Source organism: Salmo salar, chromosome ssa12, assembly GCF_905237065.1.
Source record: "Salmo salar chromosome ssa12, Ssal_v3.1, whole genome shotgun sequence".
NCBI lineage: Eukaryota > Metazoa > Chordata > Actinopteri > Salmoniformes > Salmonidae > Salmo > Salmo salar.
Genome location: NC_059453.1, coordinates 36,857,523 through 36,880,430, shown reverse-complemented (window position 1 = coordinate 36,880,430; position 22,908 = coordinate 36,857,523). Strand labels below are relative to the sequence as shown.

Genomic DNA, 22,908 nt, shown 5'->3' with positions numbered 1-22,908 from the left:
TAGAAGCCTCCTCCCTAATTTTGTTTTATTCACTGCTTTAGCACACTCTGCCAACACGGATGTCCTAGCCGTGTCTGAATCCTGGCTTAGGAAGTCCACCAAAAACTCTGAAATCTTCATCCCTAACTACAACGTTTTCAGACAAGATAGAACGGCCAAAGGGGGCGGTGTTGCAATCTACTGCAGAGATAGCCTGCATAGTTCTGTCCTACTATCCAGGTCTGTACCCAAACAATTTGAACTTCTACTTTTAAAAATCCATCTCTCTAAAAACAAGTCTCTCACCGTTGCCGCCTGCTATAGAACACCCTCGGCCCCCAGCTGTGCTCTGGACACCATATGTGAACTGATTGCCCCCCATCTATCTTCAGAGCTCATGCTACTAGGTGACCTAAACTGGGACATGCTTAACACCCCAGCCATCCTACAATCCAAGCTTGACGCCCTCAATCTCACACAAATTATTAATGAACCCACCAGGTACCACCCCAAAGCCGTAAACACTGGCACCCTCATAGATATCATCCTAACCAACTTGCCCTCTAAATACACCTCTGCTGTTTTCAACCAAGATCTCAGCGATCACTGCCTCATTGCCTGCGTCCGTAATGGGTCAGCGGTCAAACGACCTCCACTCATCACTGTCAAACGCTCCCTGAAACATTTCAGCAAGCAAGCCTTTCTAATCGACCTGGCCCTGGTATCCTGGAAGGATATTGACCTCATCCCGTCAGTAGAGGATGCCTGGTTATTTAAAAAAAATGCCTTCCTCACCATCTTAAATAAGCATGCCCCATTCAAGAAATTTAGAACCAGGAACAGATATAGCCCTTGGTTCTCCCCAGACCTGACTGCCCTTAACCAACACAAAAACATCCTATGGCGTTCTGCATTAGCATCGAACAGCCCCCGTGATATGCAACTTTTCAGGGAAGTTAGAAACCAATATACACAGGCAGCTAGAAAAGCCAAGGCTAGCTTTTTCAAGCAGAAATTTGCTTCCTGCAACCCAAACTCAAAAATGTTCTGGGACATTGTAAAGTCCATGGAGAATAAGAACACCTCCTCCCAACTGCCCACTGCACTGAGGATAGGAAACTCTGTCACCACCGATAAACCCACTATAATTGAGAATTTCAATAAGCATTTTTCTACGGCTGGCCATGCTTTCCACCTGGCTACCCCTATTGCAGTCAACAGCACTGCACCCCACACAGCTACTCGCCCAAGCCTCCCCATTTCTCCTTCTCCCAAATCCATACAGCTGATGTTCTGAAAGAGCTACAAAATCTGGACCCCTACAAATCAGCTGGGCTAGACAATCTGGACCCTTTCTTTCTAAAATTATCTGCCGAAATTATTGCAACCCCTATTACTAGCCTGTTCAACCTCTCTTTCGTGTCGTCTGAGACTCCCATAGATTGGAAAGCAGCTGCTGTCATCCCCCTCTTCAAAGGAGGGGACACTCTTGACCCAAATTGCTACAGACCTATATCCTTCCTACCCTGCCTTTCTAAGGTCTTCGAAAGTCAAGTCAACAAACAGATTACCGACCATTTCGAATCCCACCTCACCTTCTCCACTATGCAATCTGGTTTCAGAGCTGGTCATGGGTGCACCTCAGCCACGCTCAAGGTCCTAAACGATATCGTAACCGCCATCGATAAGAAACAATACTGTGCTGCCGTATTCATTGATCTGGCCAAAGCTTTCCACTCTGTCAATCACCACATCCTCATCGGCAGACTCAACAGCCTTGGTTTCTCTAATGATTGCATCGCCTGGTTCACCAACTACTTCTCTGATAGAGTTCAGTGTGTCAAATAGGAGGGCCTGTTGTCCGGACCTCTGGCAGTCTCTATGGGGGTGCCACAGGGTTCAATTCTTGGGCCAACTCTTTTCTCTGGATACATCAATGATGTCGCTCTTGCTGCTGGTGAGTCTCTGATCCACCTCTACGCAGACGACACCATTCTGTATACTTCTGGCCCTTCTTTGGACACTGTTAACAACCCTCCAGACGAGCTTCAATGCCATACAACTCGCCTTCCGTGGCCTCCAACTGCTCCTAAATACAAGTAAAACTAAATGCATGCTCTTCAACCGATCGCTGCCTGCACCTGCCCGCCTGTCCAGCATCACTACTCTGGACGGTTCTGACTTAGAATATGTGGACAACTACAAATACCTAGGTGTCTGGTTAGACTGTAAACTCTTCTTCCAGACTCACATCAAACATCTCCAATCCAAAGTTAAATCTAGAATTGGCTTCCTATTTCGCAACAAAGCATCCTTCACTCATGCTGCCAAACATACCCTCGTAAAACTGACCATCCTACCGATCCTCGACTTCGGCGATGTCATTTACAAAATAGCCTCCAATACCCTACTCAACAAACTGGATGCAGCCTATCACAGTGCCATCCGTTTTGTCACCAAAGCCCCATATACTACCCACCACTGCGACCTGTACGCTCTCGTTGGCTGGCCTTCGCTTCATAATCGTCGTCAAACCCACTGGCTCCAGGTCATCTACAAGACCCTGCTAGGTAAAGTCCCCCCTTATCTCCGCTCACTGGTCACCATAGCAGCACCCACCTGTAGCACACACTCCAGCAGGTATATCTCTCTGGTCACCCCCAAAGCCAATTCCTCCTTTGGCCGTCTCTCCTTCCAGTTCTCTGCTGCCTATGACTGGAACGAACTACAAAAATCTCTGAAACTGGAAACACTTATCTCCCTCACTAGCTTTAAGCACCAGCTGTCAGAGCAGCTCACAGATCACTGCACCTGTACATAGGCCATCTATAATTTAGCCCAAACAACTACCTCTTCTACTACTGTATTTATTTATTTAATTTATTTTTGCTCCTTTGCACCCCATTATTTCTATTTCTACTTTGCACTTTCTTCTACTACAAATTTACCATTCCAGTGTTTTTACTTGCTATATTGTATTTACTTTGCCACCATGGCCTTTTTTGCCTTTACCTCCCTTATCTCACCTCATTTGCTCACATTGTACATAGACTTATTTTCCTACTGTATTATTGACTGTATGTTTGTTTTACTCCATGTGTAACTGTGTTGTTGTATGTTATCGAACTGCTTTGCTTTATCTTGGCCAGGTCGCAATTGTAAATGAGAACTTGTTCTCAACTTGCCTACCTGTTTAAATAAAGGTGAAATAAAAATAAAATAAATAAAATCTGTTTACTACCTTTAGATACGGACAACGTGATTGGCTGACATAATCAGCAGAGAGAGTACACAAGTTTTCATTCGTTTACAGTTTAGTACTCGTGATGTTTGCCTATCCAGCTAGCGAACATAAAAGTATTTTTTTTAAATGTGCAAGAATTTACATTACCAACCAACAGAAATACATATACACAATATATAAAAACCAGCTCCTGCCTCAATAGAGTTTCGATCATTTTGAAAACTAAATCATAGCTTGCTACAGCCCACCACCTATATGAGGTAAAAGAAAATTGCGACTGAAAACGATAATTTCCTGGGGAGTTACTTCTTGCCTGGACCTCGGTGCAGTCAAGAAAAAAAAAAAACACTTGAGATTTAAAGGCACGGCTGTTACTACAATTTCAATTTCAGGTTAAAAAAAAATAGATAAAACAAGTGTAAAAAAAAGAAGGAAATTGTATGTACATTTCAGCCGTTTCAAAAACATTGCTATTACAATTTTGCTGTAAGAGTGTTGGCTCAACGAGACAATTCTGTTTACATTACAGTGCTTAGAGGGGGGCAACTGTTGGGAGAGTGTCGTGCTACCTCCGGAGGTAGCAGTCGAAACGTGACAAGCTCGCAAGTTTACATTCCGGTATATGTGTAGCTGAGTGTATTACTGCAAAAAGTCTAGTGAAAAAGTCTAGTGAAGACCCTCTTAGTGCGGGATATTCTCCTGCTCATTTCTTGAAGGTTAAGTCCCAGCTAGAGGGAGAGAGCAATCCAAATATTTATCCCTCGCGTAAATATGAGCTCCATCGTGATAACCAGTCTTCTCGCTTGACGATTTGGAGGAAAAAACAATCATCGAAAGGATGCAGAGAGCAGCCCTAGAGTATTGTAAATTCATCATCCCACTTCCTACCAGCGTTTTTCTGTCACAGTGACACAGCTAATCTCTGTGAGGATGAGTTATCAGACCATCATGCGTCTGACAGAGGTCTGACTCAAGAGTCCCCCTTCTCCTCCCCCACTATGTCTGAAGGAACCAAGAAAAAGGTTCTCTGTGTTGTAAGTCTATTTGGAAGACACTACATGAACACAGCATAACACCTGCAAAAGCAATTGATATATTTTTTAAATGCTTATATCACACAAGCATTTGAAAATAATATCAACCACTACAGGTTGACACAAATATGGCATGTTTGTTCCTATATAGTGGGCGGCTAAGCTGAAAAACTTTGACTCAATGGTAATAGAGCATGGGTTTCAAATCTGGTCCGGGACCTTCCTAAACTGAAACTATTTTTCCTAGCCCAAAACTATAATACCTGATTTACCTAATCAACTAGTCATCGAGCCCTTGTGGTTGGGATTTGGTGCGGTAGTGTTGGGATAGAACAAAACCTGGGCAGCCAGTCTGGGATGACCCAAGTAGCTAAATTGAAAGCAAAGTGAAAATGAGTGCAAAGCTGCCTGTTATGAGTGCAATGAGTTCCAACGCAACCTATCATAAACATAAAGCCCCCAGCTACTATCCAATCAAAGCCACATTGACATTATCCCACCCCTGGTTACCCAATATTGGCTTAAAAGGCCAAACGTAACACAATATCTCCAATTCATTTCCAGCGATTTTACCCGTCTGTCTGTTTGATGCGCACGTTTGTCTATCACTTCATAGTAGTGATGGGTCGTTCGCGAACGAGTCAGCTCTAAGAGCCGGCTCTTGTAGGTGAACGTTGGGAGCCGGCTCCCATATCAGAAGAGCCAAATCTATTTATATAAAAAATAAAAAATTAAGATATGAATAATCAAAATATTTAAATGAATAGAATTAACTAATTCAAAGAACGAAAAAAGAAATAAAATAATATAGGCCTAAATGCTCAAGCGCACACATTCGTTCTGACTGTCTGCTCAGACTAACAGCCTCACCTGTTGTTCCTGTCAATCAGACACGCAGTGTCAACCAATGAACCAAAGATGCGTGAGGGAGGGCCGAGCCAACTCACTCACAGTCACACACTTAGCAGCCGAGGAGAGAGAGGAAGGACAGCTGTGAAAACAACAGCTGGAAAATTAGTCAGAAGCACAGTAGCATTTGGATGCATTTTAATAATGTAGTCAATGTTAGAGCACAGTGTAGAATTTGCCAAAACAAAATCTCATATAAAGCCGGTTCTACGCACAACCTACACCGGCATATGCGAACTGTGCACCCAACTGTGAAGCTAGCTGTAGCGGAGCTTCGAGAAACTAGCGGGCCTACTAGTGATAGTGGTGGAGCCAGCACCTCCACACGTGGAGATGTATCCACTCAGTCAAGTAGGCCTACTCCGCGACCCACAGCAACGCAGTCTTCTATGGACCAGTTTATGATAAAGTCTATGTCTGTAGCAAAACACGGCCAAATTGATATGGCATTGGTTAAAATGATTGCCACCGATTTCCAGCCATTTTCGATTATGGAGGACAGAGGTTTTTAGAAATTATAGCAATAGTCTAAATCCAATGTACACAATTCCAAGTAGGAAAACCCTTTCAAAATCACTTATTCCTAAACTGTACGAGAGCACACAGGCTTCAGTGAGGGAAAGAGTCCAAAAAGCTACTACAGTTTGCCTTACCACTGACTGCTGGACATCAAGGGTAACCACTTCTTACATGTCGGTTACACGCCACTTCATTGAAGATTTTTTTTTAATGTCTAGCTGTCTTCTGGACTGCTTTGAGTTCAGCAACAGACACACCTCAGAGAACTTGGTAGAGGAACTGTTGAGAGTGGCCAGAGAATGGCAAGTAGATGGAAAAGTGGTCTGTTGTGTTAACGACAATGCAGCTAACATAACCAATGCCATGAAAATTGTAAAATGGACCCATCATCCATGTCTTGCCCACACAATCAACCTTATTGTAAGAGATGCTCTGAAGGTGATGAAGCCCACTGTGGACAAAGTGAAAGCAGCTGTGGAATACTTCCACAGGAGCACAGTAGGTGCTGAAAAACTAAAGTCTACACAATGCCAGATGGGGATGCCTGAGCTGAGGCCTAAACAAGACTGCACTACAAGGTGGAATTCAACATTGTATATGTTGAAGCGGTTTCTTGAGTCAAAGGATGCCATCATCTCTACCCTGGCCATTGTCAATGCACCTGTTGATGCTCTGACCCAAGAGGAATGGGAGGTGGTGGAGGAAGTGTGCAGAGTCCTGGAACCCTTTGAGCAGGTCACTGTGGAGTTCAGTGGAGAGAGGTACAGTAAGCAGTTATTACTACATCATTATTTAATCCAGTATTATATATGTATATGAGCAGTAGATGAGAATGTAGTATCAGTAGACAAAACATGAACCTGAACTAATAAGTTACTGTTATCTCTTTTCAGCTATGTGACAGCCTCAAAAATGACACTACTGTGTAAGGGTCTGCAGCGAATCACAGCCAACCACCAGAGAGAAGCAAATGTAACCACAAGACATGTGACAGAGTTGAGGGACACCCTATGTTCATCAATGGACAGAACGTTCCACAGAATGGAATATAATCACGTGCTATCAGAAACCGCTGCACTTACACAGTAGTGTGCCAGAGCGATTGATGCCAGAGCGATTGATGTGGCTCTTCAAAGAATAACCTCATCAAAAGGGAGGGACAGCCCCAGCAGTCAGCTGGCTCAAGTACCAGGGCAACAAGAAAAAGAGGGATCAGATGGAGCAGAAGCACCAGCAGTAGTGCCACAAACGTCTGCTGTTTGACGAGAGAGCAACTGGGGATGCAGCACGAAGGAATCCCTCAGCAGATGCCATAATGGAGGTCCAATCCTGTTTGGAGGAGCCCCTCCTCCAAAGATCTGCAGATCCTCTGAGCTGGTGGAAGAACAAGGCCTCTGTCTACCCACGGCTTACTAAAGTCATGACAGGGAGACTGCATATTGGCCACATCCGTTCTCAAAAACGGGACAAATAATTACTGAGAGAAGAAACCGCATCAGCCCCTCGAAAGTGAGGCAGCTTGCATTTCTGAATGCAAATCTCTCATAAAAGCAAAATATGGTCAGCATTGCTGTGTGCTGCTGGTTATAACATGGCAATAAAGAAGAAAAACGGACCCGGAAGTGTTTAAAGTATCAAAACAAAACTAAATGACAGCATAGGTTTCAAGTATCATGCTAGCTAGACTTGCGTTTTAGCCCGGGAGAAGTTACAGGAGAGACAGGTGGGACGAAAGTAACACAATGTAAACTGATGAGCACATGCCATGGTCTCCTCTAGTTCATATTGCTTTTATAGTGTTAGCAAAGTACAGTATAAACAAGTGACCATATAATTATATATGACATTAGAATTATGCCTTAGTCAATTGACTTGATGTATCAAAAACAGTGGTCAAAAATATCTTTATGATTCTGGTGGTCAATTACCTTATGTCAAGCCATGGAAATGCATGATGAATTTGCAGTTTGTGAAGAGAATAAAGACATTTATTCTATCACGAGGAGCGTGCATGACAAGGATTACTGGAGCGCACCTGATTGGAAGGGCTAATTTTGAACATGTTTAAACAATTGTGAAAATTGTGAAAAAAAATCCTTTTAAAGTGAGATGAGAAAATATGGTTAATATATAACTATTATGTAATCTATCTTTGTCCGATTTAATATTATAAGGCAAAATATTGTGGTAGCGCAAAATTGCGATGTTGTTTTTTCATTTATTTCCATTTTGATGTAATAAAAAAAATAAAAAGTAGTTCTCATGCTAGAAAAGGTTGGAGAATCCTGCTGTACACCTACAGTGCCTTTTAAATGAAAATGTGACCAAGTTCTCTTCACATCAGGTTCCAGTCTCAAAGTATCATTTCAGAAAGTGTCCTTTTGTCTTCATTTGACTTCTCATGTGGTTAAACATAACAGATATAGGATCTTAATTATTATTATTTGTTTTATTGTTACATACTGTACACTGGAGAGGTGCAGTGAAATGTGTTGTTTTTACAGGGTCAGACATAGTAGTACGGTGCCCCTGGTGCAAATTATGTTTAAGTGCATTGGTCAAGGGCACCTCAACTGTTTTTTTTACTTTTCGGTTACTGGCCCAACGATCTAACCAGTAAGCTACCCGCCGCCCTGTTTGACCACCCTGTTGCAGAAGAACTTTCCTGCAATGCGGATATTTTTAACTTGTAGCATATGAGGTTTAAAAAAGGCTTCTGAAGTTTGTAAATTCCACTTTCAAATTTCAGACTCAATTTTCAGACTGGATTACATCATAATCTACATAATAATTCACATTTCCTGTTGCTGCAGGATGATTTTCCTGCTGTAGCAAATTGAAACGGGCTCAAATTAAGATCCTACATCTGTACGTCACCTCCTGAGATTCACACAAAGCTGATTTTGTTTATTACAGTTAGGACTACTACTGTTTGCTTGGACACTGCTAATTTTCACAACATTCGTTTCCGCATAATAACGGATTCACGAGAATCGCCCTAAGGGGTTGCATAGATATTGTCATGGCTCTTATCAAAAAAATTACTTCATGCATAAAAATAGAGTTTGCTCCAATATAGGCCCTTGAGCATACTTCCTGAACAGATTGTATAGAGAATAGGAACGCTTTTATTCACTTTTCATTAAAAAGAAGCACAGATGTAATTTGCTACTTTGAGGCTGGTTTACGCTTTAAAGCAGCAGACGTGAACCCACATCAAGGGGTGGATCTCGGCAGTCAGAGTCTCCAGTGTCGTCTTGAATACTAATGTGATGCAATACCTTACAGCCAGGTGTACACAAACAGGAAACAAATGTTTTTCAGCACAATCCACTTTACTCTGACCTCAATTTCACCAAATGAGCAATAATCCAGGTCCATCAATGCTCTATGCATTTAAAGGTCACTAAGCGTGATATGGACATGAAAACATACCATTTTAGTATGCAATTGTTTTCGAGTGTCAGATTTTGACTATACATACAGATACCAAAGATGGCCTCTTGGCCATGTCTCCCTCTTGTCTTCTGGCCTCAATGGCACTTCCTGGATAAATTAAGGTTTCAAAATTAAGAATAAATAAACCCTCACCTAATATGGCCACAACCTCATCGTCCTGGATGACCTCCAAGGACCCGGACACCACAAAGCAGAGACTGTCTACGCTTTCGCCCGCGTGGTAGATGAGGTCTCCGGGGGCACTGTGGATGGTCTGGAACTCCATGGCCAAGGCCCGTAGGCACCCGTCACTCGCCAGTCGGAAGGCTGGGTGCTCCTTGAACACCTTTCTGTTAAGATGGACGCAAATGTCCGCCCGCATGTCCTTGGGGCAGATCTGCAACACCTGCGCAAGACGAAGGTTACTTATACATATTCACGAATTGGTTGTGGTATTTTCCTCAAGGAGTTGATAAACCTCAACAAATAGGGCACTGACAGCTGTCAGTGTAGCTAGTTAGCATGCTAACCTTATCTAGCTATCTTGCTAACCTTGTCTAACTAGCTAATGTTATTGTGTTGCATTTTATTTTATTGAATTTTTTTACTACATCATATTCAAAAGATTAGCCAGCTGGCTCTATGGCTGGTTCTGGAGCTGGATTTGTCATAAGCATTTATTTAGGGAAAAGTTTGCCACAGATGGAAGCCACTGCCCTATCTTTGACTTCGCCATATATTGTTATCTACAAAGTTTTGGCATCGTTCATAAATTGCGGCCGCAAATCCACCTTATAAATAGATGAAATGATAAGATGACGCTCCAGTAATATGGTTCACTATTGAAAGATAGCTGATATGCGTGTTTATACATTGTAATGGACATGGTGCAATCTTTGGCAGGAAGGTTTCTCGCAGCAAAGCCAAGTCAGCCTGGGCTCACAGGGGAAGTGAAATTATAGCCTACAATGACTGCTCATGATCATGCACGCCGCAACGACATGTTCAGTTGAAGTCGGAAGTTTAAATACACTTAGGTTGGAGTCATTAAAACTCGTTTTTCAACCACTCCACAAATTTCTTGTTAATTAACAAACTATAGTTTTGGCAAGTCGGTTAGGACATCTACTTTGTGCATAACACAAGTAATTTTTCCAACAATTGTTTACAGACAGATTATTTTACTTATAATTCACTGTATCACAATTCTAGTGGGTCAGAAGTTTACATACACTAAGTTGACTGTGCCTTTAAACAGTTTGGAAAATTCCAGAAAATGATGTCATGGCTTTAGAAGCTTCTGTTAGGCTAATTTACATCATTTGAGTCAATTGGAGGTGTACCTGTGGATGTATTTCAAGGCCTACATTCAAACTCAGTGCCTCTTTGCTTGACATCATGGGAAAATAAAAAGAAATCAGCCAAGACCTCAGAAGAAAATGTAGACCTCCACAAGTCTGGTTCATCCTTGGGAGCAATTTCCAAACGCCTGAAAGTACCACGTTCAACTGTACAAACAATAGTACGCAAGTATAAACACCATGGGACCACGCAGCCGACATACTGCTCAGGAAGGAGACGCGTTCTGTCTCCTAGAGATGAACGTACTTTGGTGCGAAAAGTGAAAATCAATCCCAGAACAACAGCAAAGGAACTTGTGAAGATGCTGGAGGAAACAAGTACAAAAGTATCTATATCCATAGTAAAACGAGTCCTATATCAACATAACGTGAAAGGCTGCTCAACAAGGAAGAAGCCACTGCTCCAAAACCGCCATTAAAAAGCCAGACTACGGTTTACAACTACACATGGGGACAAAGAGCGTACTTTTTGGAGAAATGTCCTCTGGTTTGATGAAACAAAAATAGAACTGTTTGACCATAATGACCATCGTTATGTTTGGAGGAAAAAGGGGGAGGCTTGCAAGCCGAAGAACACCATGCCATCCGTGAAGCACGGGGGTGGCAGCATCATGTTGTGGGGGTGCTTTGCTGCAAGAGGGACTGGTGCACTTCACAAAATAGATGGCATCATGAGGAAAGAAAATTATGTGGATAGATTGAAGCAACATCTCAACACATCAGTCAGGAAGTTAAAGCTTGGTCGCAAATGGGTCTTCCAAATGGACAATGACCCCAAGCATACTTCCAAAGTTGTGGCAAAATGGCTTAAGGACAACAACGTCAAGGCATTGAAGTGGCCATCACAAAGCCCTGACCTCAATGCCATAGAAAATTTGTGGGCAGAACTGAAAAGGCGTGTGCGAGCAAGGAGGCTTACAAACCTGACTCAGTTACACCAGCTCTGTCAGGAGGAATGGGCCAAAATTCACCCAACTTATTGTGGGAAGCTACCCAAAACGTTTGACCCAAGTTAAACAATTTAAAGGCAATGCTACCAAATACTAATTGAGTGTACGTTAACTTCTGACCCACTGGGAATGTGATGAAAGAAATAAAAGCTGAAATAAATCACATTTCACATTCTTAAAATAAAGTGGTGATCCTAACTGACCTAAGACAGCGATTTTTTACTAGGATTACATGTCAGGAATTGTGAAAAACTGAGTTTAAATGTATTTGGCTAAGGTGTATGTAAACTTCCGACTTCAGCTGTAACTATAAGTTCCTCAAATTTTCTTTTGCGGGTGCCTTTTCATTATCTGGATAGAAACGTGTGGTTTCTAGCTAACGCTACACCGATCAAAGCAGTGGAGCGTGTAGTAAAGCAAAACTTTAGTGGTCAAAAACATTGATCTTGGGGCAACAGGGGGAGCGGGTTTGCAAAATGCTATCATACAGTATCATGCAATTACACTGTTTTATAAAATGGTCCCGTATATATTTTTTTAATACAGACTAGCTAAATAAAAAGTGGAGTTGAAAAAACATACGTTTGCACCCCCTGTTTTAATTTGCTCCATGGCTCAGGCAGCCAATTGGTCACAAGGCTGTTTGGATCATCTCAGTAGCGAAGAGTAATAACTTTGCAGCTGTTTCTGATTAATAAACAATGTCATGCTGGTGGGTGGTAACATTAAAATAAAATCCAGCCCTGAAACATAGGCTGACAATAATGTTTATGTCATATCATAGGAAAAGACACCGCATTCACACAGATGGGCAGTTCAAATTTGTCACTTCAAGCCCAAAGATATCATACTTTGCTAAAAATGATGACTTATTGACTTAAATCGTTGTGCAACATAATGGGTAAGCTCTGGCCATAGTATTTCAGCTCAAAAAAGTGGATTTCTACTGGTGTGGGCATTTAAAAAAGGTTTGAATGAAACGACAAGTCGAAAATAAGCTAAAACTTCCCCCCAAGAAGAATGATCCATTTAACATCAACTTCAAAGGGGTGAATCTATGCAAATGTCTCTCCCTGTTCTGGGAATAGGGGGCCAATTGCACATGATTACCTCTGCACCTCTTATTGTGTCAAATGTTAAGAGGTCATACCCAACAGGCATTTGCAGGACCAGGTCAGGAATAATTATAATTTAGGATGAGCGAGAAGACAATTAGGACCGGTAATGTTGAAATATGACAGTAGATGACAGAACATCAGATTGTATTTGTAGTTCAGTATGAATCTATTCCCTTTTGACATAATACAATAATAATAATAAATTCTAGCGATGTGCATCATTCCCTTTCAAGATGATTCGATGCGTATCTAGATGCATGGGCTCTGATACGATACAGGAACACTAAGTTTTATTTTGAAATGATTTGGTGCGATTCGGGTGAATTAGAGAATGAATTGATGCGATATGATTCGATGCACTAATATTTGTTGCATAAACACATTCATTTTCCATTCTAAATTAAAATCTGCTGCTGATGGAGCTCTTGAGCTGGATCTGTCTGAGTTGATGTGTACATGTGCATGTGGAAATTATGCTATGGTGTATACCAGGGCTGCCCAACCCTCTTCCTGGAGATCTACTGTCCTGTGGGTTTACAGTCCAACCCTAATTTAACACACCCGATTCTACTAATTAGCTGCTCAACAAGACCTTAACTAGCTGAATCAGATATTCTAAATTAGGGTTGGACTGAAAACCTACAGGACAGTAGATCTCCAGGAAGAGGGTTGGGCAGCCCTGGTGTATACTATGTAGGCACCTAATCTGAGCCATAAAGGAGACTTGCCATCTACCACCCCACTATCAGATTACCACCCACTAATTAACTTGTCATTTTTGCAGATTAAGTGTTTGAGCTAGTAATGTAAATGTATCATTATTTATCATTTACAAATTAGCTATGACATAGACAATAAATATATAGCACAATTTTGGATCATTCAATCTCAAAATTGAATGGTTTTGACCGTTTGGAAGTGTAGTGAGTTTATTTTCTCCTCCCACTTTAGCCATGCTTAGTGCACTTCCCAAAAGGGATTCCTCGTTATGAAATGATGAACTTTAACCTGTATGTCTAAAAATGACCATATACACTGATTGTTTAAAGTAAAACTAACCACACTATTGCTGATGGGTTTTGTGCAGCAAAACTATTGCTGAACAATCTAAATCAAATCTATTGTAAACCCCGCTCAGTGGGTACAGTGGCTTGCGAAAGTATTCACCCCCCTTGGCATTTTTCCTGTTTTGTTGCCTTACAACCTGGAATTAAAATGTATTTTTTGGGGGGTTGTATCATTTGATTTACACAACATGCCTACCACTTTGAAGATGCAAAATATTTTTTTGTGTGAAACAAACAAGAAATAAGACAAAAAAAACTGAAAACTTGAGCGTGCATAACTATTCACCCACCCCAAAGTCAATACTTTTTGCAGCAATTACAGCTGTAAGTCCATATGTCTCTATAAGCTTGGCACATCTAGCCACTGGGATTTTTGCCCATTCTTCAAGGCAAAACTGCTCCAGCTCCTTCAAGTTGGATGGGTTCCGCTGGTGTACAGCAATCTTTAAGTCATACCACAGATTCTCAATTGGATTGAGATCTGGGATTTGACTAGGCCATTCCAAGACATTTAAATGTTTCCCCTTAAACCACTCGAGTGTTGCTTTAGCAGTATGCTTAGGGTCATTGTCCTGCTGGAAGGTGAACCTCTGTCCCAGTTTCAAATCTCTGGAAGACTGAAACAGGTTTCCCTCAAGAATTTCCCTGTATTTAGCGCCATCCATCATTCCTTCAATTCTGACCAGTTTCCTAGTCCCTGCCAATTAAAAATATCCCCACAGCATGTTGCTGCCACCACCATGCTTCACTGTGGGGATGGTGTTCTCGGGTTGATGAGAAGTGTTGGGTTTGCGCCAGACATTTTCCTTGATGGCCAAAAAGCTTATTTTTAGTCTCATCTGACCAGAGCACCTCCCAGATGACTTTTGGCGAACACCAAACGTGTTTGCTTATTATTTTTTTTAAGCAATGGATTTTTTTCTGGCCACTCTTCCGTAAATCCCAGCTCTGTGGAGTCTACGGCTTCAAGTGGTCCTATGGACAGATACTCCAATCTCCACTGTGGAGCTTTGCAGCTCCTTCAGGGTTATCTTTGGTCTCTTTGTTGCCTCTCTGATTAATGCCCTCCTTGCCTGGTCCGTGAGTTTTGGTGGGCGGCCCTCTCTTGGCAGGTTTGTTGTTGTGCCATAGTCTTTCCATTTTTTTTTTATAATAAATTGAATGGTACTCCGTGGGATGTTCAAAGTTTCGGATATTTTTTTTTATAACCCAACCCTGATCTGTACTTCTCCACAACTTTGTCCCTGTTTGGAGAGCTCCTTGGTCTTCATGGTGTCGCTTGCTTGGTGATGCCCCTTGCTTAGTGGTGTTGCAGACTCTGGGGCCTTTCAGAACTGATGTATATTTACATTTACATTTAAGTCATTTAGCAGACGCTCTTATCCAGAGCGACTTACAAATTGGTGCATTCACCTTATAATATCCAGTGGAACAACCACTTTACAATAGTGCATCTAAATCTTTTAAGGGGGGGGGGGGTTAGAAGGATTACTTTATCCTATCCCAGGTATTCCTTAAAGAGGTGGGGTTTCAGGTGTCTCCGGAAGGTGGTGATTGACTCCGCTGTCCTGGCGTCGTGAGGGAGCTTGTTCCACCATTGGGGTGCCAGAGCAGCAAACAGTTTTGACTGGGCTGAGCGGGAACTGTGCTGCCTCAGAGGTAGGGAGGCGAGCAGGTATATATACTGAGATCATGTGACAGATCATGTGACACTTAGATTGCACACAGGTGGACTTTATTTAACTAATTATGTGACTTCTGAAGGAAATTGGTTGCGCCAGATCTTATTTAGGGGCTTCATAGCAAAGGGGGTGAATACATATGCACGCACCACCTTTCCGTTTTAAATCTTTTAGAATTTTTGGAACGTTTTTTTTATTTATTTCACTTCACCAATTTGGACTATTTACATGAAATCCAAATAAAAATCTATTGAAATTACAGGTTGTAATGCAACAAAATAGGAAAAACGCCAAGTGGGATGAATACTTTTGCAAGGCACTGTATACCTAGATGAGAGTTGTGTTTCTGGTAGCTTACTTTTATTCTGGTTAAAACACAATTTTCAACAGTGCATTGATAACAATAACCTAGCAAATTACATAGGTTGTCACTCAACTAATAAACCCTAATTTCACCCAAACCATTTTAGCATTCGAACACAGATGTGCAAGATCAGGAACAGGCCTTCTACCTCGCTTTGGTCAGCGCACGAAGCTGGGCACAGTGTGCAGTTTGACTACGCTACTGATATTCCATGGGGTTGTTCGGCATGCAAAATGACTTGTAGATCAATGACTGTCAACAGTGACATGCTTTTATTTTGACACTGAAGGAGAGGACACATCAGTTGTCACAAAATATGAGGTCGTTTTGGAAGGTAAAAAGAAAGTAATATGAGAAAAAAATGTTAGGGAATCGGCGATTCGTAACGTTTGAATTGATTTTCTGACCAATGCATGATACATTTGGATCGGTATGGGGTCCGAGGACTGATGCAGTCATATCTTAAACGTTTGAATCGGGTGCCGATGAGTATCGGTAAATTGTTTCATCCCTAATAAATTGTATCAATATAATAATAATTATAATAAATGCATAATAATGGTATAACAACGATAATATAATACCACCAACACATACCAGTAATATCCATGGTGAGGCATAACTTTTGCTTCCTCTCACAGACCAACTTAGCCATAAAATAAAGATGTATACTGTAAGATGGTAACAAAATGGTATGGAAGATTTGTGCAACGTTTGCGTTACCTTGTCTGTATCGATGCCTCTAGACATGGACCATGTGGAGACAATGTAGTCCATGACGCGTTCGCTGAGGCCCTTGGGCACCTGGTAGAGCTTGAGGAAGTCGCGGACGCTGTTGAGCATCTCGTGGTAGCGGTTGGTGTTGGCGTACATCTGCTGGAAGATGGTAGTCACGTTACCGAAGATGGTGGCGTACAGGAGTGCTGGAAAAAAAACAAGAAAGAGTGTGGTCAATGTACTGGCAAATATGGCATACTGTAGATGTGTCAACAAAAGGATTCTAGCAAACGCTCCAAGGGACCCTTAAAATGATGAGCTGGTGAGAATAATGGTTCGAGTTTATTAGCATTTTTCCACTGACAAGACTGTTCAGTGTATTATTAATTGTGAAAGAACAGAGCACTAGAGACCCAAAGGAACCATCCTTGATGTTTTCTCTTGGCAGACAACAGTCTGTAAATCTATCACAATAATATCCCCATATTCACAGTCATAACTTGGAAACATCATTACGCGCCCTTGCAAATGCAGCGATGTGTGTAACAAAACAATAGTGGCATGTTACATTCATCATATCTTCTTTTCCATGGACATTATCCCTCCATTGGTCATAATGGGCTTTTGGAGATGGTCTGTAAACACAAATGGTGTCATGCTCTCTCTCACTTCCCACTGACTGCTAACCAATCAGCAATCGCTCATTCTGTGTCTCAATCCCGCAGCTAGCCAATCAATATTGGCTCTCACAATTCATACCCAAGTCAGCACTTTGCCTGAGAATGTGTCACCCTATTCCCCTTCCAGTGTCCCACTCCTCCACAGCAGGGTCAGAGAAATCGATAGAGGTCCTGTCAACAATTAGTGATGACACTGGTGGCATCCATTTTCAAGGGAAGTGAAACATAGTGCTCGTTTTCATTCGTTCAGGTGGCACACCATAATCACTGGCTTTATTATAACCAAGGGGTCATCATAATTGTTATAGGGGATATTGTGCAACCTTGCAAAGGACATTTTAGAAGGTGGATGACATGACTATATTATTGAAGCTGCGGTGTTGTTGTTGACGCTATCGGTCCTCACAGAGGCGGCGAGCGAGCACAACAGGTAAACAGTCAGGGGGACGAGAGAGGGCCTGTCAGATACACAATGGGGCGACGCTCAGAACCATTAGGCTGGGCTAAAAACGTCTGTGTCATTTTTCCAGCACAGCAGTAATGAGTGACGGGCCAAATAGACCTGTCTGATCAAGCCACACAACTGAATTATGGGTAGCCGCCTGGGATAAAAATGCAACAGTATACTGTTGACTCCTGTTACATGCAACAGCTTGGGACTGTCTTGGCAACATACACTAAGCTGGATCATTCAGTTATCAGAAGCAATGTCAAGGATCTCTCTGTACTTTGCTCCATTTATCTTTCTCTCGATCCTGACTATTGTCCCTGCCCCTGAAAAACATCCCCACAGCATGATGCTGCCACCACCATGCTTCACCATAGGGATTGTATTGGTCAGGTAATGAGCAGTGCCTGGTTTCATCCAGACGTGACGTTTGGCATTCAGGCCAAAGTGTTCCATCTTGGTTTCATCAGACCAAAGAATCTTGTTTCTCATGGTCAGAGTCCTTTAGGTGCCTTTTGGCAAACTCCAAGTGGGCTGTCATGTGCTTTTTACTGAGAAGTGGCTTCCGAGTGCTGCAGAGATGGTTGTCCTTCTGGAAGGTTCTCCCATCTCTACAGAGAAACTCTGGAGCACTGTCAGAGTGACCATCGGGTACTTGGTCACCTCCCTGACCAAGGCCCTTCTCCCCCGATTGCTCAGTTTGGCCGGGCAGCCAGCTCTAGGAAGAGTGGTTCTTGTGGTTCCAAACTTCTTCCATTTGAGAATGATGGAGGCCACTGTGTTCTTGGGGACCTTCAATGCTGCAGAATGTTTTTCATACGCTTCTCCAGATCTGTGCCTCGACACAATCATGTCTTGGAGCTCTACGGACAATTCCTTCGACCTCATGGCTTTATTTTTGCTCTGATATGCACTGTCAACTGTGGGATCTTATATAGACAAGTGTGTACCTTTCCAAATAATTTCCAACACATTGAATTTCCCACAGGACTCCAATCAAGTTGTAGAAACATCTCAAGGATGATCCGTGGAAACAGGATGCATCTGAGCTCAATTTCGAAACTCATAGCAAAGGGTCTGAATACTTAAATAAGGTATGTTTTTTATTTTTTATAAATTTGCTAAATATTGTAAAAACCTGTTTTCACTTTGTGGTATTGTATTGTGTGTAGATTGATGCGAAAAAATTATAATTAAATACATTTTTTAATAAGGCTGTAACGTAACAAAATGTGGAAAAGGGAAGAGGTCTGAATACTTTCCAAATGCACTGTATGTATGTATGTAGATATATGTGTGTGTGTCTGTATATATATATATATATATATATATATATATATATATATATATATATATATATATATATATATATATATATATATATATATATATATATATATGTCACAAGCGTCGATGAAAGGTGACCAAAACGCAGCGGGTATAGTGCTCATCTTCTTTTATTATTAATAAAGTGAACACTTAAACGAAAACAATAAACCGACAATCAACAGTTCTGCAAGGTACACAGACTATACAGGAAGCAACCACCCACAAAAACACAGGAAAAACAGGCTGCCTAAGTATGGCTTCCAATCAGAGACAACGAAAGACACCTCCCTCTGATTGGAAGACATACCTGGCCACACATAGAAAAAGAAACATAGAAATAGAAAACTAGAACCAAAATCCCCTAGAAACAAAAAACCCCAAAACACACAAAACAAACACCCCCTGCCACGCCCTGACCATACTACAATTACAAATGACCCCTTCACTGGTCAGGACGTGACAATATGTATGTATATATACAGTTGAAGTCAGAAGTTTACGTACACCTTAGCCAAATACATTTAATCTCAGTTTTTCACAATTCCTGACATTTAATCCTAGTAAAAATTCTCTGTCTTAGGTCAGATAGGATCACCACTTAATTTTAAGAATGTGAAATGTCATAATAATAGTAGAGAGAATAATTTATTTCAGCTTTTATTTCTTTCAGTGGGTCAGAAGTTTACATACACTCAATTAGTATTTGGTAGCATTGCCTTTAAATTGTTTAACTTGGGTCAAAACGTTTTGGGTAGCGTTCCACAAGCTTCCCACAATAAGTTGGGTGAATTTTGGCCCATTCCTCCTGACAGAGCTGGTGTAACTGAGTCAGGTTTGTAAGGCTCCTTGCTCAAACACACTTTCTCAGTTCTGCCCACAAATTTTCTATAGGCTTGAGGTCAGGGCTTTGTGATGGCCATTCCAATACCTTGACTTTGTTGTCCTTAAGCTATTTTGCCACACCTTTGGAAGTATGCTTGGGGCCATTGTCCATTTGGAAGACCCATTTGCGACCAAGCTTTAACTTCCTGACTGATGTCTTGAGATGTTGCTTCAATATATCCACATCGTTTCCCTTCCTCATGTCCCTCCTGCAGCAAAGCACCCCCACAACATGATGCTGCCACCCCCATGCTTCACGGTTGGGATGGTGTTCTTCGGCTTGCAAGCGTCCCCCTTTTTCCTCCAAACATAAGGATGGTCATTATGGCCAAACAGTTCTATTTTTGTTTCATCTCGCCAGAGGACATTTCTCCAGAAAGTATGATCTCTGTCCCCATGTGCAGTTGCAAACCCTAGTCTGGCTTTTTAATGGAGGTTTTGGAGCAGTGGCTTCTTCCTTGCTGAGCGGCCTTTCAGTTTATGTCGATATAGGACTCGTTTTACTGTGGATATAGATACTTTTGTACCTGTTTCCTCCAGCATCTTCACAAGGTCCTTTGCTGTTGTTCTGGGATTGATTTGAACTTTTCACACCAAAGTATGTTCATCTCTAGGAGACAGAACGCGTCTCCTTCCTGAGCGGTATGACGGCTGCGTGGTCCCATGGTGTTTATACTTGCGTACTATTGTTTGTACAGATGAACGTGATACCTTCAGGCTTTTGGAAATTGCTCCCAAGGATGAACCAGACTTGTGGAGGTCTACAATATTTTTTCTAAGGTTTTGCCTGATTTCTTTTGATTTTCCCATGATGTCAAGCAAAGAGGCACTGAGTTTGAATGTAGGCCTTGAAATACATCCACAGGTACACCTCCAATTGACTCAAATTATGTCAATTAACAGAAGCTTCTAAAGCCATGACATCATTTTCTGGAATTAAAGCACAGGAATTGATGAGCTTGGAGGGTATTATGGTGTTGAAGGCACCATAGTACACTGGAATTTTGATACAGTGAAATAATCTGTAAACAATTGTTGGAAAAATTACTTGTGTCATGCACAAAGTAGATGTCTTAACCGACTTGCCAAAACTATAGTTTGTTAACAAGAAATTTGTGGAGTGGTTGAAAAATGAATTTTAATGACTCCAACCTAAGTGTATGTAAACTTCTGACTTCAACTGTATATATATGTATTGAGATGGTTTGGGATGAGTTGGACCACAGAATGATGGAAAATCAGCCAACAAGTGCTCAGCATATGTGGGAACGCCTTCAAGACTGTTGGAAAAGCATTCCAGGTGACTACCTGAAAAAGCTGGTTGAGAGAATGCCAAGCGTGTGCAAAGCTGTCATCATGGCCAAGGGTGGCTACTTTGAAGAATATAAAATTATAAAATATATATACTTTTTTGGTTACTACATGATTCCATATGTGTTATTTCATAGTTTTGATGTCTTCACTATTATTTGACAATGTATAAAATAGTACAAATAAAGAAAACCCCTTGAAAGAGTAGGTGTGCGCAAACTTGTGACTGGTACTGTATACTGGAAAATTAAAGCAGGCATTGGTCTCACTGAGGATCTGAGATTCTGAGGTCAATTCGAGTTCTTATTTTACGGTAGTGGAACCCTCTACATGTGACATTCTTCACATTAACGAGTGGAAATGTAACCAGGCTTTGGGGCTAGGAGAAACTGGGCTAGTGAAACTATGCTGTGTGTGGTCTGCCGAACTGGATCATCTATTTTTACCATTGGATTCTTGAGCCGACTCAAGAAGTAGTTTCAGGCACTCAGTGCATCAATAAAAAGATCAGTCCAAGTAATAAGGCACAGCAGATTTAGAGTAATTTTAGATTGTTAAGATATTCACAACTTACTAAGCTAATGAGCTAAAATGGTTCACCTGGACATTGGTTGCCATGGCAACAACTTCCTACAAATCTATTACCATGCAGTGGTCCTAACACTCAGTGTGTTTGATTGTCCGTGCAACACATTAAGTGTGACTCCTAAATCTAAATTAAACCCAGAGCTGGCTGACAAGCCACTTAGCTCATGTCTGGGGCTTATTCCAGGCTGGCTCGCACACAGTCATTCCTCAGAGTGTAATCACCTTGCCCTGAAGGCACAAACTCTCCCTACTTCTCAACTCCAAATGTTGCCTCATGGGGGGAGTGATCACCATTAGGGCTTGCCGCCAAGCACAGGGTCTCTCTTTGGTGACACTTGGATAAGGCAGCAAGCTGGGCTTTAGCTGCAGGTAGCTAACTGTCAGAGTGAGGAGTGTGTGTGTGTGTGTGTGTGTGTGTGTGTGTGTGTGTGTGTGTGTGTGTGTGTGTGTGTGTGTGTGTGTGTGTGTGTGTGTGTGTGTGTGTGTGTGTGTGCGCGTGTGTGCTAGGGTTGGAATTGCATGTTGCCCAGAGCTTTTGTCCTAGATCATTGACACCGAATGTGTCTGCTGGTTGTGTGAGACAATAAGAGTCCAAAACACCCCCTGTGAACGTATATTCCCCAGGATCCTGTGTTAGGCTTGAACCATTGCCATCGCACTGCACACTGCCCTATCCCATCTGGACAAGAGGAATACCTATGTAAGAATGCTGTTCATTGACTATAGCTCAGCCTTCAACACCATAGTACCCTCCAAGCTCGTCATTAAGCTCGGGGCCCTGGGTCTGAACCCTGCCCTGTGCAACTGGGTCCTGGACTTCCTGACGGGCCGCCCCCAAGTTAGGAAACAATACCTCCACTTTGCTGATCCTCAACATAGGGGCACCACAAAGGTGTGTGCTCAGGCCCCTCCTGTACTCCCTGTTCACCCATGACTGTGTGGCCAAGCACGCCTCAAACTCAATCATCAAGTTTGCAGACGACACAACGTTAATAGGCCTGATTACCAACAATGACAAGACAGCCTACAGGAAGGTGAGGGCCCTGGCGTAGTGGTGCCAGCAAAATAACCTCTCCCTTAACGTCAACAAAACAAAGGTGCTAATAGTGGACTTCAGGAAACAGCAGAGGGAGCATGCCCATAACCATATTGATGGGGCCGCAGTGGAGAAGGTGAAAAGCTTCAAGTTCTTCGGTGTACACGTCACTGACAATCTGAAATTATCCACCCACACAGACAGTGTGATGAAGAAGGCGCAACAGCGTCTCTTCAACCTCAGGAGGCTGAA

At 42.1% G+C, this 22,908-nt stretch overlaps 1 protein-coding gene across 1 annotated transcript in view; it reads right to left on the bottom strand.

The window, feature by feature from the left end:
- LOC106564801 (potassium voltage-gated channel subfamily H member 1) overlaps positions 1-22,908 on the bottom strand; it is a 73,659-nt gene that overhangs the window by 32,251 nt on the left and 18,500 nt on the right. Inside the window, exons 9-10 of the mRNA XM_014131207.2 lie at positions 16,389-16,588; positions 9,277-9,529 (exon numbers count right to left, since the gene is read on the bottom strand). Coding sequence (XP_013986682.2) covers positions 9,277-9,529; positions 16,389-16,588 — 453 coding nt within the window. The remainder of the gene's footprint in view (positions 1-9,276; positions 9,530-16,388; positions 16,589-22,908) is intronic.